A 15,789-nucleotide genomic window follows, 5' to 3' on the forward strand; every position below is an offset into this window, starting at 1 on the left:
CACATGTCCTAAACAAGATAATCCACATTGAAATTAATTTACCTTTCAAAACAAGAACAATCATCACTATACCCTTCCCATACTGGCCAAAAACTCCTATAAAAAAGATCTTAGATAGGAAAGTTGCTATATAACACCTAGGGATTCCACCAACTAGTCAAACTTGACCAATACCAAAGAAATCCCCATTTTCCCCAAAAACTCCACCCTTTCCTAAGGCAAACAAAGGATGGTCACCTCGTTCCAAGGGTTGGAACACGAAATGCAGCCAAGCGTTACGTCCTTCGATGCACGAAAACGCCAAGGGGCGCCGTATTGCTGCCGCTTCACCAGAACATAACTTCTCGACACATCGACCGCACGACGCCTTGGATTGTTCCGACTTCCCACGCTACGCGCAGCAGCAGTCTTTATCGACGTGATCAAACTCTGTAGAGCTGATTTCAGGTTATAGCTACGGGGAGTTGCATGCGATGTCATGCAGTTCATTAAGGCTGACTGCCCACACTCCTAGTCCTAGCGTCCAAAATCTCGATCTTTTTACAGTGCATTCCTTCTTTGCCGTGTCAAAGTAAAAAAATGGACAATTTGAGACTGAAAAAACGGGCCTTGCTATGACTTTAGAATTGCCGGTTTTCTGGCCCTGAAGCCGCGCGGAGGCGCAAGAAGGGAAGAGTGCCGTTACGAAAGAACACTCCAGCTGGGTTTGAGAGGGTCTCTAAAGCCACATGTCTTGGTCCTTCAGCTTAACTTATCGCCACATTCCTCGCTAGCAATTTTCAGCGAGTCCAGATTGTATTTGATTCATTCGTATGGCAGGGTTTAGAGAAAGTTTATAAGCACGGCGGCAGATACTCAAGCACTGTTCGGCGGCGAAAAAACAAGCATGGCTTTATCTCACTCTAAAGCCCCGGTTGTGGAGGAAGACCCATGCGCTGTACGTTTTCGTCAAGCTTATGTGGTTTCTGGACTGCCTGGGATTCCTGAGTCATGACTGAATGCTGTGGCGTCTTTGGTGTAGCGTGTGGCTTGGCTGCTTTGGTATCTGTGATGCCTCAGCGTCATTCGTACTCAATGACGTGCTTGCCCAATCCGCAATCGCAGTCTACGCGCCCAACGAAGTGTCTCCTGTACCAAAAACCCTTTTCTAACACCGTGGATAGGATGACAGGCTCAAGGCAAGGTCTGCATGTGTCATGTTTGCGAATGTGGACTGCACAAATGCCCTGCAATGCACACATCTTCTCTCATTCATTATCCCCCAGATACAAAGTCCGAATACTCTCACACGTACCAAGAGTGGCCTGCACAGAAAAGGGCCCCCCTTAAGCGACCTACCGAAGCCGTGGACAGTGCTCCATTTGTGGGGGTCACCAGCCACATGATCGACTACAGCCCAAAGAAAATTCCTCCTAGATGTCCGAAGCACGCGGGAGACACTAAGACGCTAGACCATTGCATTCCAAATGGAGATTACAACAACGTTTCTAGCGAATATAAGGCGCATTATGGGCGCAAACCGCTTCAAAGCCGATCGGCCCCGAAGAAACAAGAGAGAAGCAAGAACGAGTCACGTTTTGATGGCACAACGACACATCACACGGACTTTCAGAAGTGGCCGATTCGGCCGAGGGCACCCGTGAAACCACGAGAATCGGCAATGACAGAAGGGCAGGGCGAGTTTGAGGACCTAACGACATACAAGATGGCATATTGGGATAAATCTAGATATAAGGGACCCGTGCAACGAAAACCTCAGAAGAAAGATCTGCCACCATCAAGTGGCACATTTCATGGCGAGACGACTCACCATGCGGACTTTGGACCTAAACCCATTCCAAAGAGGGCGACGCCTGTGAAACACGAGTGCTCTTTGTCAAACCCAGATGCCAAATTTGCGGGGGAGACTACTTATCATGACAACTACAAGGCTTGGGCAGTTAGCATACCACGCAGAGGTGAACCGTTGAAGAGAAACGTGACTACTGGTGGAGACACCAAATTCTCCGGAGAGACCATGTATCACGCAGATTTCAAAGCTCCTAAGCTACCTAAACGCTGCCCTGCATTATTCAAAGGACGTCCGCAGCAACTGCTCGGTGACCACTTCGTTTACAGCTAGCTAGATATGTAATGCTGTCTTTTGCAAGCTCACACTCACGGCACCTCTACTCTATTGTAATTTCTTAAATACTTCTCCCCACATTTTGATAATCGCTTGGCTTAATGGCTTTCAACACGACCCAAATGTCATGGATCAAGTTATAAATGGGTATAATAAAGAAAGGAAAAAGTAAGGGTGGCGTGTGAAGTGAAGCATTGAATTTAAACAAAGAAACAACATAATAAATATAATAGCCACACATTTTCATATGAATACTAAGGCCAGCTTATTTTTTGGCTAAGCTTTCAAAGTTCAATCAATTTTTTATCAAGGTGAATTACATTCAAAAGGCCCGCCCTGTAGGGAGACATAGGTTTGTGTAAATAAGAGAGTGGTCAGACCAATAAATGAAGTAAGTTCCGAATATTTTGTATTGTTGTGGGTTGTTGGTCCATATGTGGTCAATATCGACCCATGTATAGTTGTTGGTTGATGAATCAATTAAGTCAATTTTTTGTGTGTCATGAACGTACAAAGTTGTGTTGTGGTAGTGTTTGAGTTATTCTAGTTAATGTTCAAGTCTCCTATGATTGTTGTTGGTGTTGTTGGCTGTATTTTGTTTAGAAGATTTTCTAGCAAAGATACAATTGTTGTAGGTGATGTTGAGGGTGATTTGTACAGATTGATGATTGCAATTTTGACAAAATTATTGTTTGAAAAGATTGTTAGCAAGCATTCACAACCTTTTTTGTGGATATATTCTTTGTTTTGCAAGTGTACATCTTCCTTGTAACAGGTTGCAAAATTATTGTTTGCAAAGATTGTTAGCAAGCATTCACAACCTTTTTTGTGGATGTATTCTTTGTTTTGCAAGTGTACATCTTCCTTGTAACATGTTGCAATTTTGACACCATTTGTCTTTTGCAAGCATGTTGAGTTATTGAAGCGAGCTTGTCTTTCTGTGTTTTTGTTATTAAACAAAACCCAAACAACATGGGGTTCTATGGTTGTGTCTGATTGCTTGAATATCCCAACTGCACCATTTACTAACTCATCAAGAATGTCCAAGTTGTCGGAACAAATTTCAACTATCATTCCTAGTTTCAAATGTAGTGTTTTGTGCAAGCCTGCTATGGTTTTTGGATTTGTTGGAATTGTGTTATGGTTTTGCTGCATGTCTTGTGTCTTCTGTCAATTGCTTCAAGAATATATGGATTGTCTTAGAGTAAGTCAAACACTTCTTTGTTGTGAATATCCTTTGAAGCATCAGTGTAGAAAATGTGGGGAATATTTTGTTTTTCCAATGGTTTTCTTAGGTAGTGTTTCATTTATGTAGAAGATCTTGCTCATTTTATATAGGGCTTGGTTTGCAAGCCAACACGTCTCGTTTCAAAACTATTTTTGTGCCCGCAAAACCTTGGATACATGCTAGAGGTAAACGTTCAAACTGTAGTTACAAAAATAATTACTTGTCGTCCCAAAAGTGCATGGAAACTAGCTGTAGCTAGTGTAAAGCATTGATTGTTTCTAGTTTTTTCAATGAGCCCCTACTTGGAAGGAGGGATTCATCAAGCAAATAATGTTTTACCAAACGTCATCATTGCAAATGTATTTGTTCACATGAAGACTTGCAATTGATTTTGTGAAATCGCAAACAACCCTCTCCATGGGAGAATAGGCTCTTAATGGCATCTTAAAAGTGCTTGAAAATTTAACCCCTTTGAAATAGGTACTTTCTTAGAGCGCATTCCCACGCTGCTTGCTAGGTTTGCTGAGTGTTTTTTGGCTAGAAGATAGGAGCCAGGGTGGGAATGAGGTACGTTGGAGCCCTCTCAAGGAATGCATCATGTTTTATGGGAAATGCGTGAAAATACAATGGAGACGAAGCTACTTTTACGGAGCTCCTACTTTCAAGGCTAACATTGTCAAAATGCTTAGCCTTAAAAGTAGGAGCTTCTTGAAAAGTGTAGATTTTTATGGAATCTTAACCTATTGGAGGTACTGGACCTTCCTGGTGATGCCTGGGGGATAAGTATTGTGCATCGCACAAATGTCCCCAGGGATTTGATCCAAAGTCAATTCCTGTGGATTCTCCCTTAGGTATGTCGGACAAGATCAAATCAAGACGAACATTAGGATCCGATGAGGGGTTAGAAAATACTTCCTTGGCCACCGACTCGGTTATGGCTAGCGGTCTGGTGGGCGGTCGAGAGTTGTAATGTTTAGGGTATATGGTGTTAGGGGTCTGATTGGCCTTTAATCTTTGCTCGAATTTGACTTGACACTCATGGACCAACTCCTGAGCTTTGGTCAAGTGTTGCTTCTCTCGTGAACTTATAGTAAAGGTTTTCCCTACCTACCCGTGCTGGACAACGATTCCAACCATGCAAGAATGCTCTCTTAGACCCTTTATGCACCAAGGGTCTGCTATCTCATCATTAATGCGGGGAGCCAATATGCTCCATTTGGGTGGATGGGTGCACCCCCCTTTACACACAACAAAAATTTGGGTGATTACAAATGCCGAGTCAATTGCCACTTGGACAGCCCATCATAAGAGATTTCTTGGGCAATCAACCACCTTTTTATAATGATTCTTGCTGTGTAAACCTCATTTTTGGGCTGCCCACAGGTTGGGTGCCTTTGGGACACCCTTTGGTGGTGTGTCTCCCCTCGAACGACCATTGTAGATTCAAGTATAAAAGCACTTTAAGCAAGTGTTTTGCTAAGAAATTTTGACTCCGGAGTAAAAGAATCCCAATTAGTCAAGAGCCTGTTCTCGCGCACGGCTTGATTGCAAACCTGGTTTCTGCGTCACAAGCACTTTCCAATAAGTTCTATGCAGGCATTCAGACTATGCAACTCAAAAAATCTAACATGTTTTCTTTGAGCCACTCCTCAGATTAAGCTTTTAAAAAAAAAACCCATCGACCGTGTGCTTTTATGAACGAGGGGACAATCTCTCGCTTAATAGCTGGTGCCGTTGAGCACCATGGCTTCTTCCTTCGACTTCGTGTGGCCATCGCAAGATATGGTATACTCTCTACGTTGCATTGTGGGTATGCGAAATTCGTGACACTAGTTTTGATGTAGGCGAACGGTAACTGCTGACCGGCTCGCAACTGGCAAACCAGGAGCGATAAGGACTGCAGATAACGAAGGTAAGAATTGGCATTGTTTAGCGTATGGAGTGAGATGATATACTCATTCCTCCGAGACCGAACCCGGTGCCTCATTGTTTAGCGTATGGAGTGAGATGATATACTCATTCCTCCGAGACGCATCCGACGAACCCGCTGCCTACTTGATACACAACAGCACCGTTATACAACTAAACTTGGTTCGACAGCGTCTCCTAAAGACGCATTGCGGTAGGTTCAGAAAAGAAGAGAGCCAGAGAGACGGCCGTATTGCGAAGGTGAAGCGTTGTTGAGATTCCGCCCAAAGCCACACACTCCGCCTCTCAGCATCAGCTACTCCAATTCATAGCTCATCAGCCTATAGAAGTGCAAGCGCTGTGGCCGTAGGTTCTATTGACCAAATCTGGCCTCAGTAAGGGCGATATGGAAGTCTAAAGAGATGGTGCCCCCTTAAGATCCTGCCTTAGCATGGGATGCCTTGACATTCACACAATTCGATGGTAAAGCTGCTATGCACAGACTAGGACTGATTACGTCGAAGCAGTGAGAACGAACCTCCATGTTCTTTATGTGTATGGATATTTGCAATCCATAGATTAGAGAACTGCACTTCAAATCTGTTTTGTGAGGGGTGAGGTTCAGTAACTGATAGCACATAAAGTAGCCTTTGACAGCACGAGTCCTCACATGTGTGTGCTGTCAGGCTCAGAATAGTACAGTCCATTGTAATGTCCTATGTTCAGTTCTTTTTGCCTTTGCTACATTGGTCATCCAGAGATATTTCAGCCTTTATGTCTCAAGCTATGGAGATGTTATGGAGGACAAAAACTGCTGTGAAAGCATTGAGACTGATGAAGATGGAAATGATGTGCTCTCCTAGGATGCATGGTGGACTTAATATCCTCAATATAAGATATCATGTACTTGCAAGGAAGGCGACTATGCTCCATACTTTTTTCTGCCAACAACAGCCATGGACTTGTATGATAGCATCCATGTGTGTCAACATGAGGACTTCTGCTTATGGTCATTGGACTACAGATCATTGGGAAGTTGTCATTGGGAGATTTGTAGGGAAGATACGTGGCTGTTCTTTCTCTACTGCTCTGATACTTGACTGGAAACAAGTACTTTCTAAGGTCAAATGGGCTCCTGACAATTGCTCGGGGACAAACTCAATGAGGAAAGAAAGTATTCATTGGAGTGCCATCTTTGACATTCCACTAGCTTTACAGGAACCTGTTCGGGCATACAATCTCATGAAATTGGGAATTAGATATATACATGATGTAGTAGATCATGAAGGCTATGTCTTATCTTTTCCTCAGGCCACTACTTCCTATGCATTGGGAATGCACCATAGGTCGATATGGAAGAAAATTGCTGATTTGTTACATTCTTTTCTACGTGTTCGCCTTGTGGCTGACACAGACAGGCTTATGGATTGGCAATTGCAACCCTCTGCTACATGCTCTCATCCTGTTCCTCTACCTGCCTTGACCTCCATCAAAGCTTACAGGCTTCTTCAGTCTGCTCCATGGATTCAGCAATATGCTAATACTCTGTGGCATATCAGGAAGCCCCTCTCATGGTGGCGGAAGAATCTCCAGATATTATGGAAGTGTAAAATGCCTTTGAAACAAAGACTTTTTCTTTGGAGATGCATGACAGGCACATTGTCAATGGGAGTCATACTTGCCAAACGTCGCATTGCACCATCCACATGTTTACGATGTCAGGCTCCTTCAGAGGCTGTCCCTCATTTGCTTTGGCACTGCCAGTGTTCTAGAAACCTCCTCGGAAGAATTTCAGATCATCTTCGACTCCGTTTCCCAAGTCACAGATTTGGGAAACATTTCTGGTTGTTTGGCAGATTTATGAGGTCTTTGTCTCAATACTCACTATTTCTCTCTTGGGTGAGATATTGGGCTCTTTCGACAATTTGGAGTGAGCATAATTTGGCATACTTGGGTCGGCAGATTCACAAGTCATATGAATCTTTCCGAGCCTCACTGTGGTAATCCTTATATGATGCCTGCCATGAGGGTGATATAGATGCTTCTTGCATAGAGCTTTTCTTTTTATGTTTCTGATCTTTGGGATACTCTCTATTTTGGAGACTTCCCATCTTGTAAATTTATGAGCATGTAAATACAGCACTGGATATTACCAAAAAAAAAATGTGTGTGTGTGTGTATGTGTGAGTGAGAGAGTAAGAAAAGTGTGTGTGTGTGTGTGTGTGTGTTTGTTTGTTCTTTCGGTGTCGGAACTTACATGCAAATAGACAAAGCCAATCTATCATGAGGGTCAGGAAACCAGATGACCTTTGGACCCAGACTCTATCTCAGCTGGAGAAACAATGTTTGGATCATTTTCAGCTTCTTTTTTCTCAGCCATCTTTTTCTACACCTCGGGTTGTTTCAGCTCGAAACAGATTTACTGCACTTGTTTCTCCTATTGTCTCTTTGCAAAAAGCCTCAATGCTGGAAATGTCTTTTACAGATGTGGAATTGGATGAAGCTCTTCGGCATTTGGGTAAACATAAATCCCCTGGCTGGGATGGTCTGACGGTTGAATTCTTTGAAGCATTTTGGCCTGAATTGAAGGGTCCAATTCTGCAGTTTATAAATGTAGCCTGGCAGCAACAACATCTTCCCTCAGCTTGGAAGCATGGTCTGGTTAAGCTTGTGCCCAAAAAACCTCTATGTGAGACTATGGATGACTGGAGGCCCATCACTTTGATGCCGGTTATATATAAACTGATTGCCAAAATGTTGGTACATCGGATAAAGGATATCCTTCATGATGGACTTCATCCCCGGCAATATGGTTTTGTTCCAAGACGGCACATACATGACAATATCTCTAACACTCTCATCGCAATGGAATATGCAAAATATTCAGATCAAGATGTGTTGGTTATGCAGGTGGATGTGGCGAAGGCATTTGATACAGTACAGTGGGATTATGTCTCTCAAATCATGTCAAAGCTTGGTTTTGGGCCAAAGCTAGTTAATGTCATATATTGGCTTTACTCAGACTCCACTGCACAATGCTTTATAGGGAATCATTTGTCTGAGTCTTGGACTCTCGAACGTTTAGTTCGACAGGGATGCCCTCTCAGTGCTTTGCTATATGCCATCGCTTCACATCCTTTGCTTCTTTATATGGATCACATGGTTGATACTGGACAGCTAGAGGGGCTTCAGATTTCTGGTTCACGACCCTTCATTGCTCAGGCCTATGCAGATGATTCATTCTTCATGCCAAAGAATAGTCCTTTGGAGATTCGCCTTTTGATGGATACCCTTTTAGATTTTGGGTTGGCAGCTGGTCTTAAAATCAACTTTCAGAAATCAAAACTTTTGCCTCTCAAGCATTGTGATTGGCATGCTACCCTGTGGCCAGGCCAGATTATTTATCCGGAAAACATAGTAAGACATCTGGGCTATCCCATTGGCTGGAAAATCAGCAATAAGCAACAAATGTCATGGGTGTCAAACAAAATTCAGGACAAATTAGAATATTGGAAGATCTCCACTTGGCCTCTGCATGTACGGCTTCGAATTGTCCAGTCTATTGTTCTAGCTTATGTCCAGTTCTACCTTCTTACATTGGTCATCCCGAGATCTCACCTCCTTTATGTCTCAAGCCATGGAGATTTTTTGGAAAACTAAGCTTCATAAAAAAGCTTTACGGCTGCTCAAAATGGATATGCTTTGTTCACCAAGAATGCATGGTGGTTTGAATATAATCAACATCCAATTTCATGTGTTGGCAAGAAAGATCACTATGCTCAAGATATTTTTTCAACAAGAGCAGCCTTGGTCCATTATGTTGGCAATTTTGTGTGGACAGATGACCACAAATGCTTATGGACATTGGCTAGTTGATCCATCGGAAGTAGTACTGGCCAAATTTCAAGGTAAAATACCTGGATGTCCATTTTCTAATTCCTTGATACAGGACAAGAAGCAAGTACTCTCGCACATCAAATGGTCTCCCCTTCCTACTTCTACAGATTCCTCACTCAGAATGGAAAGTATTCATTGGAGTGCTGTGTTCTCCTCTCCCCTTGCAGCTCAACAACCCATCAGAGCTTATAATCTTATAAAAATGGGTATCCGTTTCATTGATGACGTAGTAGATATGCAAGGAAATATTCTCACTTTTCCAGTAGCATGTCAACAATACAATCTGGGGATGCATCATAGACCTATATGGAAAGCTATTGCTGATCTCTTACTCCCTCTGGCTTCAAGATTGGCACCTTCAGTCTTCAAATACAAGCATCTCCTCTAGGCCTTTGCATTTATTGACTTCTATACAGGCTTATCGATTGATATTACCTCCTCCTTGGATTGCCCATCATGCTAATTCTCTATGGCATTTGAACAAGTCATTAGCTTGGTGGAAGGGAAAATTGCAATTGATATGGAAGTTGAAAATGCCATTGAAGCAACGATTATTTTTATGGAGATGTATTGTTGGTATTCTTCCGGTAGGGGTGAAATTGGCTCAAAGACGGATAGCTTCACCTCTTTGTCCAAGATGTCACCTTACATCTGAGAGTATTCCGCATCTACTATGGTCTTGTTCATATTCCAGAAACCTTCTAGACAGAATCTCCTATTTCTTATCTCTCAGATTTCTAGCACACAGGTTCTACAGGTTTTTCTGGATGTATGGCAAACTATCAGCATCTCTATCACAGTATTCTCTTTTCTTCCACTGGATCAGATACTGGGCCTTATGGACCCTCTGGTTGCAGCGTAATCAAGCATATCTGAATTCTCCCCTTCAGCATCCATATGAGTTCTTCCGAGCCTCATTGCGGCAGTCATTATATGATGCCTTACATAAGGAAGATTTGGATGTTTCTTGTATTCAACTTTTCTTTTACTGCTTCTGATGCATAGGGCTTTGGCTCTCTTTTGAGCACTGCCCAGATGTAAATGAAAGTTTCATAATATAAGTATCTTGGTTTCACAAAAAAAAAAGTGTGTGTGTTTGTTTGTTCTTTCGGTGTGTGTGTGTGTGTAGTGTGTGTGTGTGCAGCGGCCTTTGCTGTTCAGCCTCACCAAGGATCCCGTAAAGCCTCCCTTTCTGTTCGTACACCTGTACGGTCGCCGTACAGTTTTCGTACGACGGTACAAACAGCTAGGTTAGGTCTGGCTTACCTCCGCGCAGCTCTGAGTGCAGTTCCGTACTTGTCTACATGGTCGTACTTTTTTTTGACGACCACCTTCTGTACGTCCGTACAGCCCCGTCCGCATTTCCGTACAATCCAGTCTTTTTCGTGCCCCGTTTGCATCTCCGTACAGTCCAGTCTTTTTCCGTACAGCTCCGTCTGTATCTCCGTATAGTCCAGTCTTGCCCGTACAATCCAGTACCTTCTCCGTACAGTCGTGAGTCTTGCTCATGTACTTTCCCGTACAGTCTTGTGTCTCGCTTGTTTTGATTCTATACTTCTCCGTACAGTCCCTCTTGCCTTGTCATATCTCAATCCTGGCTTCAGGTTCAGAAAAGAAAGACCCGCAGATCCTAAGCGCCGCCCTTCACAGCCTGCAACACAAGATGATGAACTTACTATGGAAGCTCAATACGTGTTTGATACCCTTAAGGATGACTTTCAGCAGTCACGACAGGAATGGTGCAAACCAATTCCACAAATTGAAATTGCCATCCCTCGTGAATCCTCTCAGGAAGTTATCTCAAACCGCGGTTATAATTTTCTTTCCAGGAAAAATCCCAGCAGCCAGTGATGTCGCACAGTGGATTAAGTCCATCCTTGGAGGATGCTTTGTAGAGGGAGTATATTTTGCATCTAGAGGCTTTTATGAGGTGCATTTATCAGATGCTTTGTGCAAGCAGAGGCTACTTGAGCTCTCTCCCCTCTTTTACGGGAAGCAGATGGTACATGCTATGCCCTGGTCCCCAAACAAGGATTATCAAAGCCTTATACGACATCATTGTCCTGTATGGGTTGAGGTTGTTAACTTCCCGGACTATATGCATGAAGAATTGCCTGGCCTGGCTGCTTCTTTGGGACAGGTCATTTGTCCTCCACGCCCTATGGGAAACCGTAATAGGTTCTGCATTCTCTAGGACACTGACACACCTACCCCTCCTTCTATTGCAGTGGAAGTTGAGGGAGTACAATTGGGAAAAAAGTATTTTGAATTGAAATGGGGTGCGTTTGCAGGAGCTTGTTTTGCCTGCCACAAGTTTGGGCATCTAGTCTCTGAATGCCCAATGGTCCTGCATCAGCCCCCTCCCAATGCCTTGCCGCCCCAGACACGGGAAAAGAATGAGAATTTGCAAGCTAAGACAACAAATAGAAATGGAGCAAAGAATGCCAAACCAATCAATCAGGTGCAATCACTTGTTGGAAAAGGAAAAGATAAAGAAAAAGAGAAGATGAAGGAATCTGCGGGAACTGATCGGGATGGTTTTCAACAGCCTAAGGTGGTTGTATTGAAGCAACGCGCTTTTCAATCTCGTCAATGGGATGCTTCTTCTCCCTCACCAGGACAGGCTTCTACTTCAGCTCCCGTCCTTCAAAACTGGGTGGGGGTTTTGAAGAAGGGCATCCCCGTATGTGATTCTGAAGAGGGGGAGAATGCTATGTCTTTCATGGATCATGAAGGAATGCAGCCCATGCAGGCAGAGGCTTTGCCTCTCTGATATCTTGTTTCATACTTATATTTTACTGTATATACCTCTTTCATGCATCAAACACTTAAGTGCTTTACATACAATGTACAGAGCCTCTGCAATGTCTCAAAGTGAAGGCTTTTATGGAATTATGTACATAAAATGCAGCCAGATATTGTTTGTTTGCAAGAGCATAATCAACACTCTAAGGTTGGACATCATGATTATTTTGGCGGTTATGATATATATTATGCTCGTACCACTACCTACTCAGGTGTATGCATAATGGTTAGACATGAGCTAGAGCCTCAGTTAGCCTTCAATGACAGCAGTGGCAGATGGATGGTCATACAATGATCAATGGTGATATACTTGAGTTTGCATCAGTCTATGCCTCCCAGACCTCTGCCATGAGGGCTTCTTTATGGGATTCTTTAAGCAAATATCCATGGAGATCTAATGCATTCATCAGTGGAGATTTTAATAATTCCCCTCTGCCAAGAGATAACACCACTTCAAGATCTCATATGCTATCATTGGAAAGACAGAAATGGGATAGCATGCTTCTTTCTGTGCAGGCTGAAGATTTATGGCTGCTTCTCCAAGGGTCAGTGCCAGGATATACTTTTCATCATAATGCACTTACTACATACTGGGCAAGGCTTGACAGATGGTATTTGTTTTACCCACAACAATATGCAGATTTTAGCCCTCATCTCCTCATAGATTTCTCATTGGCCTTGTCAGATCATGCCCCATTATGGATGAATCTGCACCTTGGTATGCCATTGGATGATTTGCCACCCCTTTCCAGTAGATTATTGCATGTTAATCAGGCTTATTTCCGACATCACTATTTCCAGCAAATGATCAGACTTGCAATTCATCCCTTGCCTTTGCATGCCCAGGAGGACATGGATTATGCTTGGGACAGTTTTGTGTCTCATATACAGAATGTCATTAGAGAGTATGGAAACTGGCATATGACTAAATGGAGGAATGGGGTTAAATGTGCAAAAAGGACAGCACAACAATTGACTGAATTTTCACATTTAAGGCCTCTCTCTGAATCAGAAAATGATTCCCTTTCACATGCTCGGATTAAATTGACTATTAATGATAAGAGGAAATTGCACAAATGGCAAATTAGAGCAAGAATGAAGCCCCTCATGGATAAGGGCTGCTCATCAAAAGCCTTTTTCCAGGGCCTGCATGCTACTCCAAAGAAAAACTCATGCCTAAGGGTAAGGAAGCTAGATGGCTCTTGGACGCACTCTTTCTCTGATCTCCAAGATGAATGCCAAAATTATTTCTAGAAATTGTTCTCTGCTCCTGGTTTCCCATCAAATCAAATGACTGATGCGAGGACTGAATTTCTCCAATATGTTTCTGAAATAGTGGAAATGGATGATGCTCTTACCTTGGAGAGACCTTTTACTAACACAGAACTTGATAATGCATTGTTCCACCTCAGCAAATACAAGCAGGGGGCTGAGATGGCCTTACGGTGGAATTTTATATTTTTGGGATGATTTGAAAGATGTCCTCTTGCAAATGATCAATGTTGCCTGGCAAGAAAATCAGCTACCGCACTCTTGAAAGCATGGCATAGTCAAACTTGTGCCCAAAAAACCTCTGTGTGACCATATGTCAGATTGGAGGCCTATTACTTTGATGCCTGTAGTTTACAAACTCATTACCAAAATGATTGTGCATAGGCTTCACAGGATACTAAATGCGGGACTTCATCCTCATCAGTATGGATTTGTGCCGCGAAGACAAATCCATGATAATATTTCCAATGCCTTGACTGCAATTGAATATGCTAAGTATTCGCATCAAGATGTCCTTATATTGCAGGTGGATATTGCTAAGGCATTTGATACTGTTCAATGGGATTTGATCTCTCAAATTATGACAAAGTTAGGCTTTGGTCCCAAGATAGCAAATGCAGTTTACTGGCTTTATTCTGACTCTACTTCTCAGTGCATTCTTGGGGGTCCTCTGTCTCGGTCATGGACATTGGGTCGATCAGTTAGACAGGGCTGCCCTCTTAGTGCTCTGTTCTATGCCATTGCTACACATCCCCTTTTGATGTATCTTGATCATCTTACAAACACAGGACAGATGACTGGTCTTCAAATCCCTGGGGCTGCATCTTTTTTGGCACAAGCATATGCTGATGATTCCTTCTTTATGCCACAGAATTCTCCCCGGGAAGTTCACATGCTTATGACCACTCTTTCATTGTATGGTTTGGCAGTAGGATTGCATGTCAATTTTGACAAATCTAAATTACTTCCCCTGACACAATGTGATTGGCATTCTATTCTTTGGCCAAGTCAGGTGGTGCATTCCAAAGATGTAGTCAGGCATTTGGGATATCCCATAGGATGGCATATCACCAGGAAGCAGCAGCTAAAATGGATCTTCCAAAGGCCTCAACACAAACTAGAATACTGGAAGATTTCTACTTGGCCTCTTCATGTCAGGCTCAGAATAGTACAGTCCATTGTAATGTCCTATGTCCAGTTCTATTTGCCTTTGATACATTGGTCCTCCAGAGATATTTCAGCCTTTATGTCTCAAGCTATGGAGATATTATGGAGGACAAAAACTGCTGTGAAAGCATTGAGACTGATGAAGATGGAAATGGTGTGCTCTCCTAGGATGCATGGTGGACTTAATGTCCTCAATATAAGATATCATGTGCTTGCAAGGAAGGCGACTATGCTACATACTTTTTTCCGCCAACAACAGCCATGGACTTGTATGCTAGCATCCATGTGTGTCAACATGAGGACTTGTGCTTATGGTCATTGGACTACTGATCATTGGGAGGTTGTCATTGGCAGATTTGTAGGAAAGATACCTGGCTGTCCTTTCTCTACTGCTCTGATACTTGACTGGAAACAAGTACTTTCTAAGGTCAAATGGGCTCCTGATAATTGCTCGGGGACAAACTCAATTAGGAAAGAAAGTATTCACTGGAGTGCCATTTTTGCAATTCCGCTAGCTTTACAGGAACCTGTTCATGCCTGAATTAGATACATACATGATGTGGTAGATGATCAGGGATATGTCTTATCATTTCCTCAGGCCACTGCTTCCTATGCATTGGGAATGCATCAGAGGTCTATATGGAAGAAAATTGCTGATTTATTACATCCTTTTCTACCTGTTCCTCCTGTGGCTGACACTGACAGGCTTATGGATTGGCAATTGCAACCCTCTGCTACCTGCACTCATCCTGTTCCTCTTCCTGCCTTAACCTCCATCAAAGCCTATAGGCTTCTTCAGCTTGCTCCATGGATTCAGCAATATGCTAATTCTTTGTGGCATATAAGGAAGCCCCTCTCATGGTGGTGGAAGAATCTCAAGATATTATGGAAGTGTAAAATGCCATTGAAACAAAGACTTTTTCTTTGGAGATGTATGACAGGTACATTGTCAGTGGGGGTCACACTTGCTAAATGTCGCATTGCACCCATCCACATGCTTAAGATGTCAGGCTCCTTCAGAGACTGTTATTCATTTGATTTGGCACTGCCCATGTACTAAGATTTATGAAGTGCTTGTCTCAATACTCATTATTTCTCTCTTGGGTGCGATATTGGGCTCTTTGGACAATCTGGAGTGAGCATAATTTGGCATACTTGGGTCGGCAGATTCACTAGTCATATGAATCTTTCCGAGCCTCATTGCGGCAATCCTTATATGATGCCTGCCATGAGGGTGTTATGGATGCTTCTTGTATACAGCTTTTCTTTTTATGCTTCTGAACTTTGGGATGCTCTCCATTTTGGAGACCTCCCATCATGTAAATTTATGATCATATAAATATATGCACTAGATATTACCAAAAAAAAAAAAGTGAGTGAGAGAGTG

General features: G+C 42.9%; 2 protein-coding genes across 6 annotated transcripts in view; both read left to right on the top strand.

Moving 5' to 3' along the window:
- Positions 1 to 990: 990 nt before the first annotated feature.
- On the top strand, positions 991 to 2,122 carry LOC147885388 (uncharacterized). Its single transcript, XM_087397018.1, has 2 exons — positions 991 to 1,041; positions 1,172 to 2,122. The coding sequence occupies exons 1-2, from the start codon at positions 991 to 993 to the stop codon at positions 2,120 to 2,122; spliced, it is 1,002 nt and encodes a 333-aa protein (XP_087253144.1).
- A 2,882-nt stretch (positions 2,123 to 5,004) lies between these two features.
- GALAK (galacturonic acid kinase) overlaps positions 5,005 to 15,789 on the top strand; it is a 210,749-nt gene continuing 199,964 nt past the window's right edge. For 3 of the 5 annotated variants that reach the window (XM_087396315.1, XM_087396313.1, XM_087396317.1), the window contains exon 1: positions 5,011 to 5,138. In XM_087396315.1, the coding sequence (XP_087252441.1) occupies positions 5,097 to 5,138 (42 nt within the window). In that variant the 5' untranslated portion in view covers positions 5,011 to 5,096. Of the gene's footprint in view, positions 5,266 to 15,789 lie in introns of all 5 variants that reach the window. The other 2 variants (XM_087396316.1, XM_087396314.1) reach the window with 2 other exon arrangements.

The sequence above is a fragment of the Dipteris shenzhenensis genome, chromosome 25 (assembly GCF_047967505.1).
Source record: "Dipteris shenzhenensis isolate YYH24624 ecotype China chromosome 25, Dip_SZ_1.0, whole genome shotgun sequence".
In the NCBI taxonomy this organism is placed as follows: domain Eukaryota; kingdom Viridiplantae; phylum Streptophyta; class Polypodiopsida; order Gleicheniales; family Dipteridaceae; genus Dipteris; species Dipteris shenzhenensis.